The following is a 12,229-nucleotide window of genomic DNA, read 5'->3' on the forward strand; positions in this document are numbered from 1 at the left end:
GTCTTCTCTTCTGCAGACTCAATCAGCCTATTTCCCTCAGCCTCTCCTCACAAGTCATGTGCCCGAGCCCCTCAACCATTTTTGTTGTTCTCCACTGGACTCTCTCCAACGTGTCCACATCCTTTCTGTACATCCCACAACTGGACACAGGACTCCAGATGTGGCCTCCCCAGTGCTGAATAGAGGGGAAGAATCACTGCCCTCAATCTGCCAGCAACGCTGCTACCAATGCTGCCCAGGATGCCATTCACCTTCTTGGCAACAAGGGCACACTGCTGGCTCCTGTTCAGCTCCTTGTCCCCCGTCACCCCCAGGTCCTTTTCTGCAGATACAGAGGGGTTTGGGATGTCATTTGAGGAGGAACTGGAAAGCGACAGCTGACTAGGAACTGAGTGAAATGTAACAGTCCCGAGGGCAAGATCACGCCCCAGGGGACCGGCAGCAAGAGTTCCTGATGACTTGGAGGAAAGAAAGACCCAGGAGCCTGAGTCCATCCCCAAGGTCAACACATCACCATGCAAGCAGTCATGGATGGGACAAATGCAACTTGAGGCCACATGTTCCCAGCTGAGACGGGGCAGGACAGTACATATACCATCGTACCCGGCAGCGAGAAGATTCCCGTGCCCTTCTGCTCACCCGCGCTGAAGAAAGATGAGCTCATGCTGAACCGGATGGATAGGCACTGCCCATGAATAAATGCATGCTGGAGAGAAGGAGCCGGTATTGAACTGTTGGAGCAGGGTGGGGAGAGGGGGCTGGAGCAGCCTCCCAGTAGAAGAGCAAAATCCTTTATAAGGGGTGTGGCAGCTGAAAAGTATGTCTGTGTGATAAAAGTGCTTGCTGAAGGCTCTATGAAGATTAGACCAAGTGTTTTTCTGTATTTGTTTAGATATTAAGCTATAAGTTGTTGCTAAAAGCCTAATTATAGTTTAAGATGTCGTGAGGCCTTGTATAAAGTAAAGCCTAGTAAATTTAACAAAGCCTAGAAGTAGTAAGGCCCTGTGGCGCAGTTAAAATTACCTTATCAAAGGAATCCAAGGCTTGTATTGCTATTGGTCAGTCTATGGACAGTTGAAGAAAAAAGAATCTATGTGGTCGTACATTATCAGTCTTTCAGAACCTATAAAATTAGCTGAAATATCTGGAAACCATTCAGAAGGAAGATGCAGCTCTGTGAAAAGGATTAGTTAGCTATTGCCTGGATCAGTGGGCCCGTGGACCTCGAGAAACCCAAGAACTGCATTCCAGGGTCCTTCCCGGCACCCGTCAGACAGCGTTGCTCAGGGACGCCTGACCTCACTGAACTTTGTGGAAAGAGAAGCTTGCTGTGTATCAGGCATCAGAGGGACTGCCAATAAGTTGCTGATGCAAATTGCTTTTGTCTGTCATCGTTTGTCTTGTTATTACGTGTAGTTGTGTTTTTTTTAAGTCAATAAATCTTTCTTACCCTTCTACCCCCGACCACACTCAATCTAAACCCTCCGCAGGTGGCTGGGGCAAAGGGGCTACATGGCGTGGCAGAGGCCTGTCCCTTGGAAAGACGAATGGTCTTGGCTGAGAGCTACATCCTACCTACCTCATCTGCTAGGCCATGGGTGAACGTGTCCCCTCAAAACCCAGACATGCCCCCATGGTTAGGGTACATCCGAGCCTCAAGATCGAGCCCCAAGAGAAGCAAAGGGAAGGATTCATGAACGTGAGCCGGGTGGAATAGGGTTGCAATTAGTCTGCTGAGGCAGGTGGGATAGAGACAGTGGCCATGAGCACGGTACCAAGCTCCAGGTAAGGGGAGGGGTTTGGGAGGGTACCCAAAATCCTACTGTGTGTGCTGGGGAAAAACCAGGAGGAAGCAAAAGAGCAGAGGCAGGGTAACTTAGCACAGGTGACTCACCAATGAGGGGCACGTTCTCAGAGGGCGGCATGCTCTCCGCCACCAGCAGCTGGAAGACAGTGAGGGCCAGCAGGACGGTCACACCCAGGGACACCTTCTCCCCAGAGTCGGCCGGGAGGTAGAAGCCCAGCGGGGCCAGGAAGGAGATCATGATGCAAGGCAGCAGCAGGTTGAAGATGTAGAAGGAGGCGCGGCGCTGGAGGATGAGCGTGTAGGTGACATCGGGGTAGGGCTCCGAGCAGCAGCCATAGGTGACCACATTGCGCCGGGCCGGCATGCCCAGCACCTGCCACTCCACGTTCTCCACGAAGTCAGTGAGGTCTCCCGTATCCAGCCCATTGCGCAGGTCGATCTGGTTCCCGTTGTAGGTCCAGGAGCCAAAAGTGAGGCGGCACTGCTGCCCGTCGAAGGGGAAGTAGGACACATCCACCTTGCATGAACTCTTGGTGATGGCTGGCGAGTCCCACATCACCCGCCCGTCGTGGCGGATCACCACGTTGGTCTCCATGGAGTCTGTGAACTGGTCGTCGGCACTGGACGAGGAAGGAAGAGGCCACGGGGATGAGTGGGAGCTGCTCTGGCCTCTCTCCCCAGGTCCAAGCCCAGCTTGTGGGCCCACAGCTGCAGGTAACCACAGCCAGGTGCCCCACAGCAGACCCCACCAGGTCCCGTCTTCACCCCAGTTAACCAGGGCCCTGCCCTGCCCAGTCACAGCTGAAACCCAGTCCCCATTAACAGTCTTTCACTAGGGCTCCCAAGTCATGGCCCTTGCCCTCAGGCCTGAAGTCTCTTGCTCAAAGCCACTAAACAAGCTCTGAGCAAGTTTCCTAGGGGCTAACTGGGGTCACCTTTCTCCCCATGAGCCACTCCCGTGCCTCGCAGCAACACGCAAACACACACAATGCCAAACTACATGAGCAATCTAAGTCTTGGTGCATCTCCCTCATCCTGCAGAGCTCCTTTACGCCCCAGGATCGGGGCCAGCGTGAATGTCCAGCTCAGGAGCCAGTTTCTGCAGCCCTGTCAAAATCATGGAGGAGTCAAGCTGGAAGCGACCTGCCGAGGTCACATCTAGTCCAAGCCCTGCCTGAGGCAGGATCAGCTCTGTCCCAACCAATCCAGATAAACCCATCATCTATCCAGCCCCACTTCTTTGCAACTATTATGAGCCCGTGGAAGCCAACTCCTGCCGACAGGATCAGGGCCAAACACCAGGCCCTCTCCATTCCCAGAGCCCTGCCGGCAGGAGCCGCGTGCAGAAGCAGGGCTGGGAGGGAATGCTGCCTCCCAGCCCCCCATAAACCCACTCATTAAAGGACGATAAACCCACTTATTGTAGAGGACGATGTCGGGGCGCCACACGTAGCTGCTGGGGATGTGGATGATATCGATCCCATCGTAATCGTCCTTGCTCCAGGTCAGGTAAGCGTCCACCCACACCTGCCGGATCCACAGGTAAGACGTCAGGACCTGGTTCCTCTCATCCTGTAGCCACGGGGGGAGAGAGCCATGAGGAGGGAGCAGGCAGATGCATGGACTGCTGTGCAATATTGGGGTAGCAGAGTGCCTCACCCTTTCGCCACCATGAATCACCCATCGAGAGGGACTCAGCCCTGACCTGGCCCCTTGGGACTCATTAACTTACACCATGTAGCTCATCCCAGCAAAGTCCAGGGGGCTGCTCATCTGCCTGGCAGTAGCAACAGCCAGTGGGCTGGTGATGTCCAGTCCCCACGTCCCTAGGCAGCTGTCGACCTAAGGATTGCCCCAAAGCATGGTGCCCTGACCCCACTTTCTACAACCCTCCTGCCCCAATTAGAAGATAAAACCCCTCCAGGCAGGACCCGCGGTTTCCTATGTGCTGGCAGGTGCAACAGAGCAGCCCCGCCGTACCCCCCGGCTGAGCCGCACCAGCACCCCAGCCGGAGCGATCCCCAGCAGCCGGCTCTGTTGCCGGAAGGTAGCTTTGCTGGGGAGACGAGCTCGGCTGGCCCACACCGGTGGGCCCCCGACTCACCATGTCGATGATCTGGGAGAGCGTGATCTGCAGGGTGACATTCAAAGCCCGGTCCGTGTCCTCCACGGGCCGCAGGGCGCTGGAGTAGTTGGCGAACAGGTCGTTGAGCAGCTTGTAGGCCAATCTCCCCTGGGCCCCCAGGCAGCCTGAGTCGGGAGGGAAAGGGGAGAGAGGAGCAGGAGGGAGAAGGCACAGCCCCCAGCTGCAACCAGCTAACCCCGGCACCAACAGACTCCACAGGCAGCAGCTAAGGAAGACCCCGAGACTCGCAAGAGGGTCTTGCCCCTCCGCTCCATGCCACATTTAGGGTCAGGAAGGTTTTCCCCCCACCCCAGGCAGATTGGTATGGACTGAGGGGGTTTGCCTTCCTCTGTATGGGGGCATGGTCTCTGCTTGGGATCTCGAGTGTCTGTTAACAACCTTTTATAGGAGCAGGACGTTGGCGGCCGCAGTCCCTCTGCTTTCCCTGGGGCAGGTTCAAGTGCGACATCTGAGGCTGCATCAGAGTTGGGGATAGTCTTGTGTAGCATTTAGATAATGGTTTGTCTGGGCTGGTTTGGACAGGGCTGATCCAGACTCAGGTAGGGGTCGGACTAGATGTGACCTCTGGAGCAGACGCTGACAGCTCATGGTCAAGGGTGACCAGGCCAGGCTGCACAGCATGCAGGTGGCCGGAGAGGTTTAGGAACCTGGTGGCCACTTGGAGGGAGATGCCTTGGGCAGGGGCTGGGGTTGGCACCACAAGAAGGGTCACGAAGCATTTCAAGGCTGCTGCAATGTCTCCCTGCACATCCCAACTGAAGCCGAGGAAGTGCCCCGGGCAGGAGGCTCCTTTCTCTCTGCTCCCGAGGATTGTGCCAAGGGGAAGGGCAGGTTTGAAGCCGAAATGTTCAGCAGAGGCTCAGGAGAGCTGGGCCCGGCTCCGTCACCAACTGCAGACGTAGCCTCGGGCTCATGGCTCCCCACTGCCTCCCCCCACAAGTGCATACCAATCTGACCAGGGGGAAATCCCTTCTGAATCCCAAATGCAGCATCAGTCTGACCCTGAGTGGAGGGACAAGACCCTCTAGCCAGGACCCTCTGGGGCCATACTGAGGCTACAGCAACTGCAGTCATTTCCAGGAGGCTGGTAGCACTGAGCAGGGATGACGGGAAAGCCTCTCCCCTGGACCTAGCTGATCTGTGCTGCAGATCCCTGCCCTGCTGCCTGTCCCATGGTTTCTGCAGGCCAGCGTGGGACCCAGACCCTCCATGCATGGAGTCAGATGCCAGCAGGAGCATCAGCAAGGTGGGGCTGGAAAGGAGGGAGCTCCCCCCCTGCACAGGCCATGGAGACAGGACCCCCATCCTGACTTCTGACTCCCACGGGGGCCACTTGGGTGCTTGAGCTTTGGGTCCCAGAGCCAGGCAGGAGGTGCCAGGCCAGCTCAGCTCTGAAATGCAGGAGCTAGTTTGAGCTCTGCCCAACCCAACACCGCGCCCCCCTGCCCGTGGGGGCCGCAGGACGGATGGAAGGAGGCGGCTGGGAGAGCAGCGCCCCATCCTGCGCGTGAAAGTTTAATGCCAGGTGTTGTGTTTCAGGGGTGGGCATGAGACAGGCTCGTTTACAGCGTGGGGCCAAGCCGGCCATGTTTCCAGGGGACCCCCGGATCCCTGCACACTGGATTGAGTTGCAGGCTGCCCGGTGCGCAGCTCCACCGGCTGGGGGTCAGATGTAACCCCGCAACGGGGCAGGGGCGGCATGCCCTGAGGAGCTCGGTAAGTGCTGGCTGCTCAGGTCCCGGGAGCTTCCTGCAGCCAGCTGGACCCTGCTCAACGAGGGGTGTGGAGGCATTGATGGTGTCTTACCTGGTAGCAGGGGAAGTCCTGAGAAGCACAGGGAGAGCAGGAGGGAGCCGAGGCCTGCCCTGGGCTTCATGCTCATGCCCCCACAACAGACGCCCGGCCGGCGTGGGGGGAATTTTGCAGCCTGGCAGGGAGCCCCAATGCAGGTCAGGGGTGCATCTGTGCTGCCGGCAGCCTTGACGATGCTGGAGGGAGGGCACGGCCGGCCCGGTGGTGCTTAAGAGCAGGAAGGCAGAGGCAGGGCATGGGTCGGCTCCTCTAGGCGCAGAATCACCCGGGGATTTCCTTCTCCGTGGAGCAGAGTCTTCCTCTACAGAAGAGAGCTCCGAGCAGGTCTCTGTCGCCTCCGGGCAGGGGGAAGCCTGCAGCTGCCTGGAGAGAGCAGGGCAGAGGCACGCGGGTGAAAACTGAGCCTGGAAGAACAGGGGAAAGGGAGGGAAGGAAGGAAGGAAGGGAGGGTCCCCTAGGGGACAGAGACATCACGGAGGAGCTGTGACAGTGCCAGGAGAGCGAGTGTGAGGCTGCAACTGGGGCAGAGGAAAGCACTACTCCCCCCACCCCCCCAGCGACACGCCCCCACCTGGCACCTCTGGCCATGGGTGACACCACGCCATGCCACACAGTCAGACGATACCAGGACCTACAGAAAACAACCCCCTCCCCCAAGGCTGGCTCTCACTCATGCTTGGGATGTGCCCCAGTGCAAGGGGAAACCCAGAGCTGCAGAGAAGGCACTAAATGGGGCTTTGACTCTGCCAAAGACTCCCTGCATGGCCTTGGTCATGTCCCCCAGCCCCTCCCACGCAGCGCAGCAGGGGCTCCGTGGGACAGCAGAGCTGGCAGGGCCCTCAGGACATCCCAATGAGTCCAGCCCCCATCTCGGGGCAGACTCAAGCCAGCCTACCTAGAGATTTCCAAGGATGGACCCCCAGTCCATCACTGGGGAGCCTGATTTAGGGCCAACCCCCCCCGCAGCAAGAAAGTCTCTCTTCTCAGGGGTACAGCCGCTCTCCCCCTGCTGACCCAGGATGTGGGGCTCAGATCTTGCCAGACAGCACATGGCACTGGTGGCAATGGCACAATGAAAAAGGAAGGAGGAAGAAAGAAAGAGGTGGTATTACTCCCTCTCGCTGCCATCCCAGTTCAGATGATCCCCAGGAGCTGCCCGGAGTCTCAGCTTTGCAACCCTCCTTTGTGAAATAAAGTGCTGGCTCTCCCAAGGGACACAGCCTCAGGAAGCCCCCTTCTCCTGGGCCCGCTGTGGATGGACCCGAGCCAGGAGACCCCCGTATCTCCCAGGCTCTGGGGCCTGCCCAGCAAGAGACGGCCCCTGCCACAAGCGGCGTCCGATGCAACTGGAGAGGCAGAAAAACACCAGGCCTGAGACATGAAGCCAGGATCCGAATGCCCCTCAGGAGCAAGACCACCCTCTTTCCAGTGAGGCACGGCGAAGCCTCAGTGCCAAGATGCTGGTCCATGGTCCAGCTGCCCCTAACCTAGTGAGTATAAGCAAAAGGTTTGGGGACCTGGAGGACAAGGGGGAAACAGAGCGCACTCCCTTGCCTTTGCTGCCCCAGGTCGGGGAACCCGGAGTGGGAAGAAACCAAGGGAAGCATCATTTAAAAGCCACTGTCCCCATGGCCCTGGTTGCAGCAGCACAGCCCCAGGCAGCGCCCAGCCAGGATGCAGGGACTCTAGGAGGTGGCCAGGGACCGGCTGGCCCCGAAGGACAGCTCCTCCAGAGACGAGCCACAACTGCTTCCCCAGCCCCAACACCCCCAGCAGCTCCCCCAGCCCATTCATATGCTAATCCCCGGCTAGATGCAGTTTTGCTTACAGGTTGGTGAATTATTCATCCCCGAAGCCTGAAGTCCGGGCGGCGACGTTGCACAACTCCTCCAGAGCAGCAGGTGGATTTGCATGAAGCTAATTAAAGTAATGGGGAGAGAGAGGGTAAGTCACTGCCTGATCTAACTTCACCAGCCTTAGAGTTGGTACAGGTGACACATTTAACCACGGGTTATATAAACACAACCCTCCCCTGCAGGAAAAGAGCCGGAGGCAGGCGCTGCGGCATGGCTTCTCCTTGCCACGGAGAGGCTGAGAAGGACCCTCCCCTCTAAGCAAGCGTTGTCACGGGCAGATGCCACGCAAAAGACAAGCAAGACCCGTTTAGCCGGAGAGATGCTCTTGTGGGAGAAAAGGGGCCAGTTCCCATGGCCTGGCTAAGCTGTGCACGCTGCTGGGTCTGGCCATTACATCAATGACCTTGGGATCACACAGCCTGTGACCCTTCGGAGGAGCCAGACGGTAGGAGGCACGAGGTGAGGGATAAAGAGACCGTAACATTTCCAGGGCACCTCTGCATACCTGTTTTTAAATAACCTGAGTTGTTTCCAGGTACACAGGGCTAACCTAGGGGCTCTAGCTAGCAAGCACGGGGTAATCAATAGTCGGGTAATGACCACAGGGCCCTGCTGCTCATTCACATGAAAGCTGGCTAGAAACTAGCTATAAAACAGCTACATATTTTCAAGCACTAACTTTGTCACAGGTTGGCTCTCTTGATAGCTGGAGGGACATTTTGATAGCTGCATAGCCACTTTTATGGCATGATCATTGCTTGGCCCGCGTCTTCGGTCTACATTTAAATCAAGCCATTCAACAGTCAGTGGTGTAACAGAGTAATGTGTGGCAGGGGCCTGAGAATCATAGGGTCCGGCACCAGTGTACAAGCTGCCTCACCGACAATTACAGAACAACTCACAGGCAGGGGAAACTCTTCACCTGTGCTAGGCAGTTCGTAATGTTGTGTCACAAGCGTGACATGCTCCCTTTAACACGAAACATGACAGAATGTAATGCCAGATATGTGACCACCACCTGGATCCTGCTACCCCTCTGCATCTGCATCTTGGGTCAGCGAGTTCCCTAGTACATCCTTTATGTTTTGGGAAGCAGTGCTTTCCCCCTGGGTTATTATTAAACAGGTATTTAGAGGCACCTGCTTCCCATTTGCTACTTCCTACATCATCACACCACCTTTCTACCAGCCTCCCCTATAAAACACCTTCATAGAGTCATAGAAACGAGGGTTGAAGGGAGCTTGGGGTCACATCTAGTCCAACCCCCTGCTCCAAGCAGGACTAGCACCAACTACATCATCCCAGCCAAGGCTTTGGACACAAGTCCAGCTAATCAAGAACATCAGAAAAATTAAAGCGTGTGTTGCTACTGGAGGGGTGCGTGTGAACTTCACTGGCGAAGACAGTTTTGATCGCTGGCTTCAACATGGAAGATCCCACGGTTGGCACCGCCGCCCGGAGTTCACTCCGAGGTTGTCCAGGTAAGCAATGTTTCCCCGCTCGCTCTGTACAAAGGCAAAGAGAGGGCAAGAGCATTGAATTCCCCGTCACATTATCCAGGGTATTAATTAAAAAGAAGCCACTGACCCCCAGCCCCAATCAGCAAGGAGGGGGTCTCCATTTACAGAACACCTGCTACTGAACTGGGGCCTGTTCCAGCTACAGGCGCTGGCTGCCTCCCTCCCTCCGCTCATGTTTTTTTCAGAGATCTGCAGGGGAGGTGGCAGTACCAGTGCTCCCACGCAGCTGAAAGGGAGCGGGGTGTGGGTGGTGCATTCCTTACGGCAGTACTGGTGATGGAGACAGCTCAGTATCCAACTTGTCCCATGACCCTCCCTGTGCCACAGCCACAGTAAGACGCCTTTGGCAGTGACTGCACCCTGCAACCTCCCTCCCCTAGGCAGAAGCAGGCGGCGCAGCCAAACACCCCCACGTAGGACTTACCTTGGAGCAGAGATGCTACTTGAACCAAGTTGTCTCTTCTGACCAGAGCTCACTAGAAAGGTGGGTGAGGAGCGCCATGAGCAGCAGGTGTTGCTGAGCTGCACAGGGCAGCTCCTGCTTCTCTGTGGGGTTTCAGTCTCTCGGGCACAGGTCACAGCACAGGTGACACCCAGGCCAGCTTCTGAAGCATTTCTCAGCCACCACAAGAGCCAGGGACTACCGAACGGAAAAGGCAAGGGTGCAATTCCAGGAGCTGCTCATCTCCCTGTGCTGGTTACATGGAGAGGGTGGACGCTTCCCCATCACTGGAGGAAGCAAGCAGTGCTGTCTTCGTTCTCCCAGGAGGAGCAGGGATCCTTGGGATTTGGGCAGGTTTCCCTCAGCACCCCTCCACATTGGCCGCCTGGATTCATGGAAGAAGGATGTGGTTCTGGCTAATCTTAGGCCAGATTGTGGGAGCCCATCCCCAAAGCAGGACAGCCAACGACGTGCCTGGCTCTGGGGATCTAATAAGTGCTGATTGTGGCTGCGTCAGTGTTTGTCACCTCTGTGCTTGGGGTTGTCACAGGCAGATACACCAGTGCTCTCTGCTGTGGGGCAGCCCCACATTCCCTGCCCGCTGGTTAAACAAACCTCCCCCAAATCGCAGACTCCTCCTGGGCTTTGCAGGAGACTGTAGACAAGTCAGAACTCGGAGCCCCACACACCTAAGGAGTACGAGACAGCTGCATGTCTAACTGTGGGCACCCCTTTGAGATCTCTGGCTGCCGAGAGGATCCATGGTTAAGAAGCAAAGAAAACCTTAGCAATACTATAAACTTTTTATTTATTTATTTTTAAGAAAGTATTTTCAGAAAGACAGGAAAATAATCTAGATCATTTATTTATACTTTTAATAAAAACCTTTACATAATCCTCATGCATAAAGGACCCTCAAAGAGCCAATCCACAGCACAGGTCAGGCCCCGTCGGCTGCCGGATTTGTCAGCGATTGCCTGCGGGCAGGTGGCGCCGTGACTGCGACCCCAAAATCAGAGTAGGCCAATATGTTTCCAAAAATAGTCAGCTTCTAGACACAGTAAAAGTAAAGACTGTACAAACTATAGTAAATCGGATGCTACCAGCTGTTCACTTGCAGAATGTTCTTGTGCTCGATGACGATGTAATCCAGCTACACAGCAAACACAAACAAAACGGCATGTTCTAGGCTGAAAACACAGGCGTGAATGGACTGAGCAAGCAGGCGCCTCCCTTCAACGCAGCCCAGGGTTCTGGCACATGCCGGGGCCCTGAACCGGCAACAGGGTCCTGCCTTCCACGCAGCTGTGTTCAAAAAGACATGGGAGCCAGCTTACAATGCTGAAGCCTCTGGAATGCAGGCTGCTGGCTCTCACCAAGGACCTCCCCTCCTTTGGTAGGGTGGTTTCGGTACGGAGTTACAGGCCTGGATTCACGAAGCTGCTTTGTTTTACCGAAGGGTAGCAACACACTGCACACACAACTATGGAGAACCCATGGACATCTTTCCTCCAGAGGCCTGGACAGTGCAGGACAGACCTTAAGGCACATGCACTCCAGTGTCAACCCCCTCTGGCCTGAGGCAAAGGAACAGCTTGGCTTCTTGCCTTTCAGAAGGAGGGGGTTACACACTTGTGGGGTTCCAACCTCACTACTGGACACAGGCTGGAAAAAAAGAGTTCTCTATGTTTTACTATAGAGAAATTACAGTCCCTTACCGTCCCTCCCCACCCACCTACCCACCCACCAAATCCTTTAAATGAAGTTTGGTTCATCTCTAATCGATTCAGATGCCAACAGTTCGTCTAACTAGTGCAGTACTGCCAGACTGAACGTGCCTACTGCCAAAGAGCTGTTCCAAAACTGCTTTGCTGTCTTCTGTGCTGCAAGTCAGTAGCAAATACCTGCTGAGAGACCCAGTGCACCACCGCCATGCTCCCTCCACAGATACGAGACAGCTTGCAGAGGAGGTCTGCAAGAGGTGTTTATTAACTGTAGAAAAGGGTGCTGGCCAGAGGGGTCTGAGTCTTAGGCTGCTCCCCCAGCCTACTTAGCTCACCACACCCCTGTGGAAAAGCTGCGTGGCTGGAGAGGGTGCTGCCCAGGGAGATGTTAACCTTGACCCTTGCGGGCAGGGTCCACAAATGATAAAAACGAGTCTACCCGCAGAAGCGGGCCTGTCTCACTGCGTCACCACGGTCAGTTCCCGTAGGTAGGACTGCGTGAGGCTGCGCAGCTCCTCCAGGGCATAGTCCTCCGGCATGGGGAGCCGGCCAATGTGGGGCGCAAGCAGGCGGAGGGGGACTCGCTGCAAGTCGGGCGTGGAGTCGGATGCAGGCTCTGGAGAGTGCTGCAAGATCAGCACCACCCGCAGCAGGTTAGCGATGCGCTTGGCCATGTCTGGAAGCAAGCAGAGAACTTGAGTTTCAGTGTCTGGTTTGTAGGTAGCAGAGGGTTTCCCCTCTTGACTGAGGAGCAAGTTTAAAAATAAAACAGGCAGCTGTCCTGACCTAATCCCACCCTGCCTTTAGCCCTGCACTGCTCCAAATCAGCTCATCCCTTCACAAGTATCTCTCTCACCGACTTGCCAAATGTCTGAGCCCGGTCTTCAGACTTCGGGGGTTTTATGCAAGAAACTAGCTTTAA

At 56.0% G+C, this 12,229-nt stretch overlaps 2 protein-coding genes across 3 annotated transcripts in view; both read right to left on the reverse strand.

Annotated features, from left to right (window-relative positions):
• CHRNA10 (cholinergic receptor nicotinic alpha 10 subunit) overlaps positions 1-6,247 on the reverse strand; it is a 10,191-nt gene extending 3,944 nt beyond the window's left edge. The window contains exons 1-4 of the mRNA XM_019525627.1: positions 5,760-6,247; positions 3,912-4,057; positions 3,225-3,379; positions 1,895-2,427 (exon numbers count right to left, since the gene is read on the reverse strand). Coding sequence (XP_019381172.1) covers positions 1,895-2,427; positions 3,225-3,379; positions 3,912-4,057; positions 5,760-5,835 — 910 coding nt within the window. The 5' untranslated portion in view covers positions 5,836-6,247. The remainder of the gene's footprint in view (positions 1-1,894; positions 2,428-3,224; positions 3,380-3,911; positions 4,058-5,759) is intronic.
• A 4,127-nt stretch (positions 6,248-10,374) lies between these two features.
• The window catches only part of NUP98 (nucleoporin 98), a 135,079-nt gene continuing 133,224 nt past the window's right edge, over positions 10,375-12,229 (reverse strand). For both annotated transcript variants that reach the window (XM_019524439.1, XM_019524437.1), the window contains exon 33: positions 10,375-11,983. In XM_019524439.1, coding sequence (XP_019379984.1) covers positions 11,766-11,983 — 218 coding nt within the window. In that variant the 3' untranslated portion in view covers positions 10,375-11,765. The remainder of the gene's footprint in view (positions 11,984-12,229) is intronic.

Source organism: Gavialis gangeticus, unplaced genomic scaffold (assembly GCF_001723915.1).
Source record: "Gavialis gangeticus isolate Ggan-Ray unplaced genomic scaffold, GavGan_comp1, whole genome shotgun sequence".
NCBI lineage: Eukaryota > Metazoa > Chordata > Crocodylia > Gavialidae > Gavialis > Gavialis gangeticus.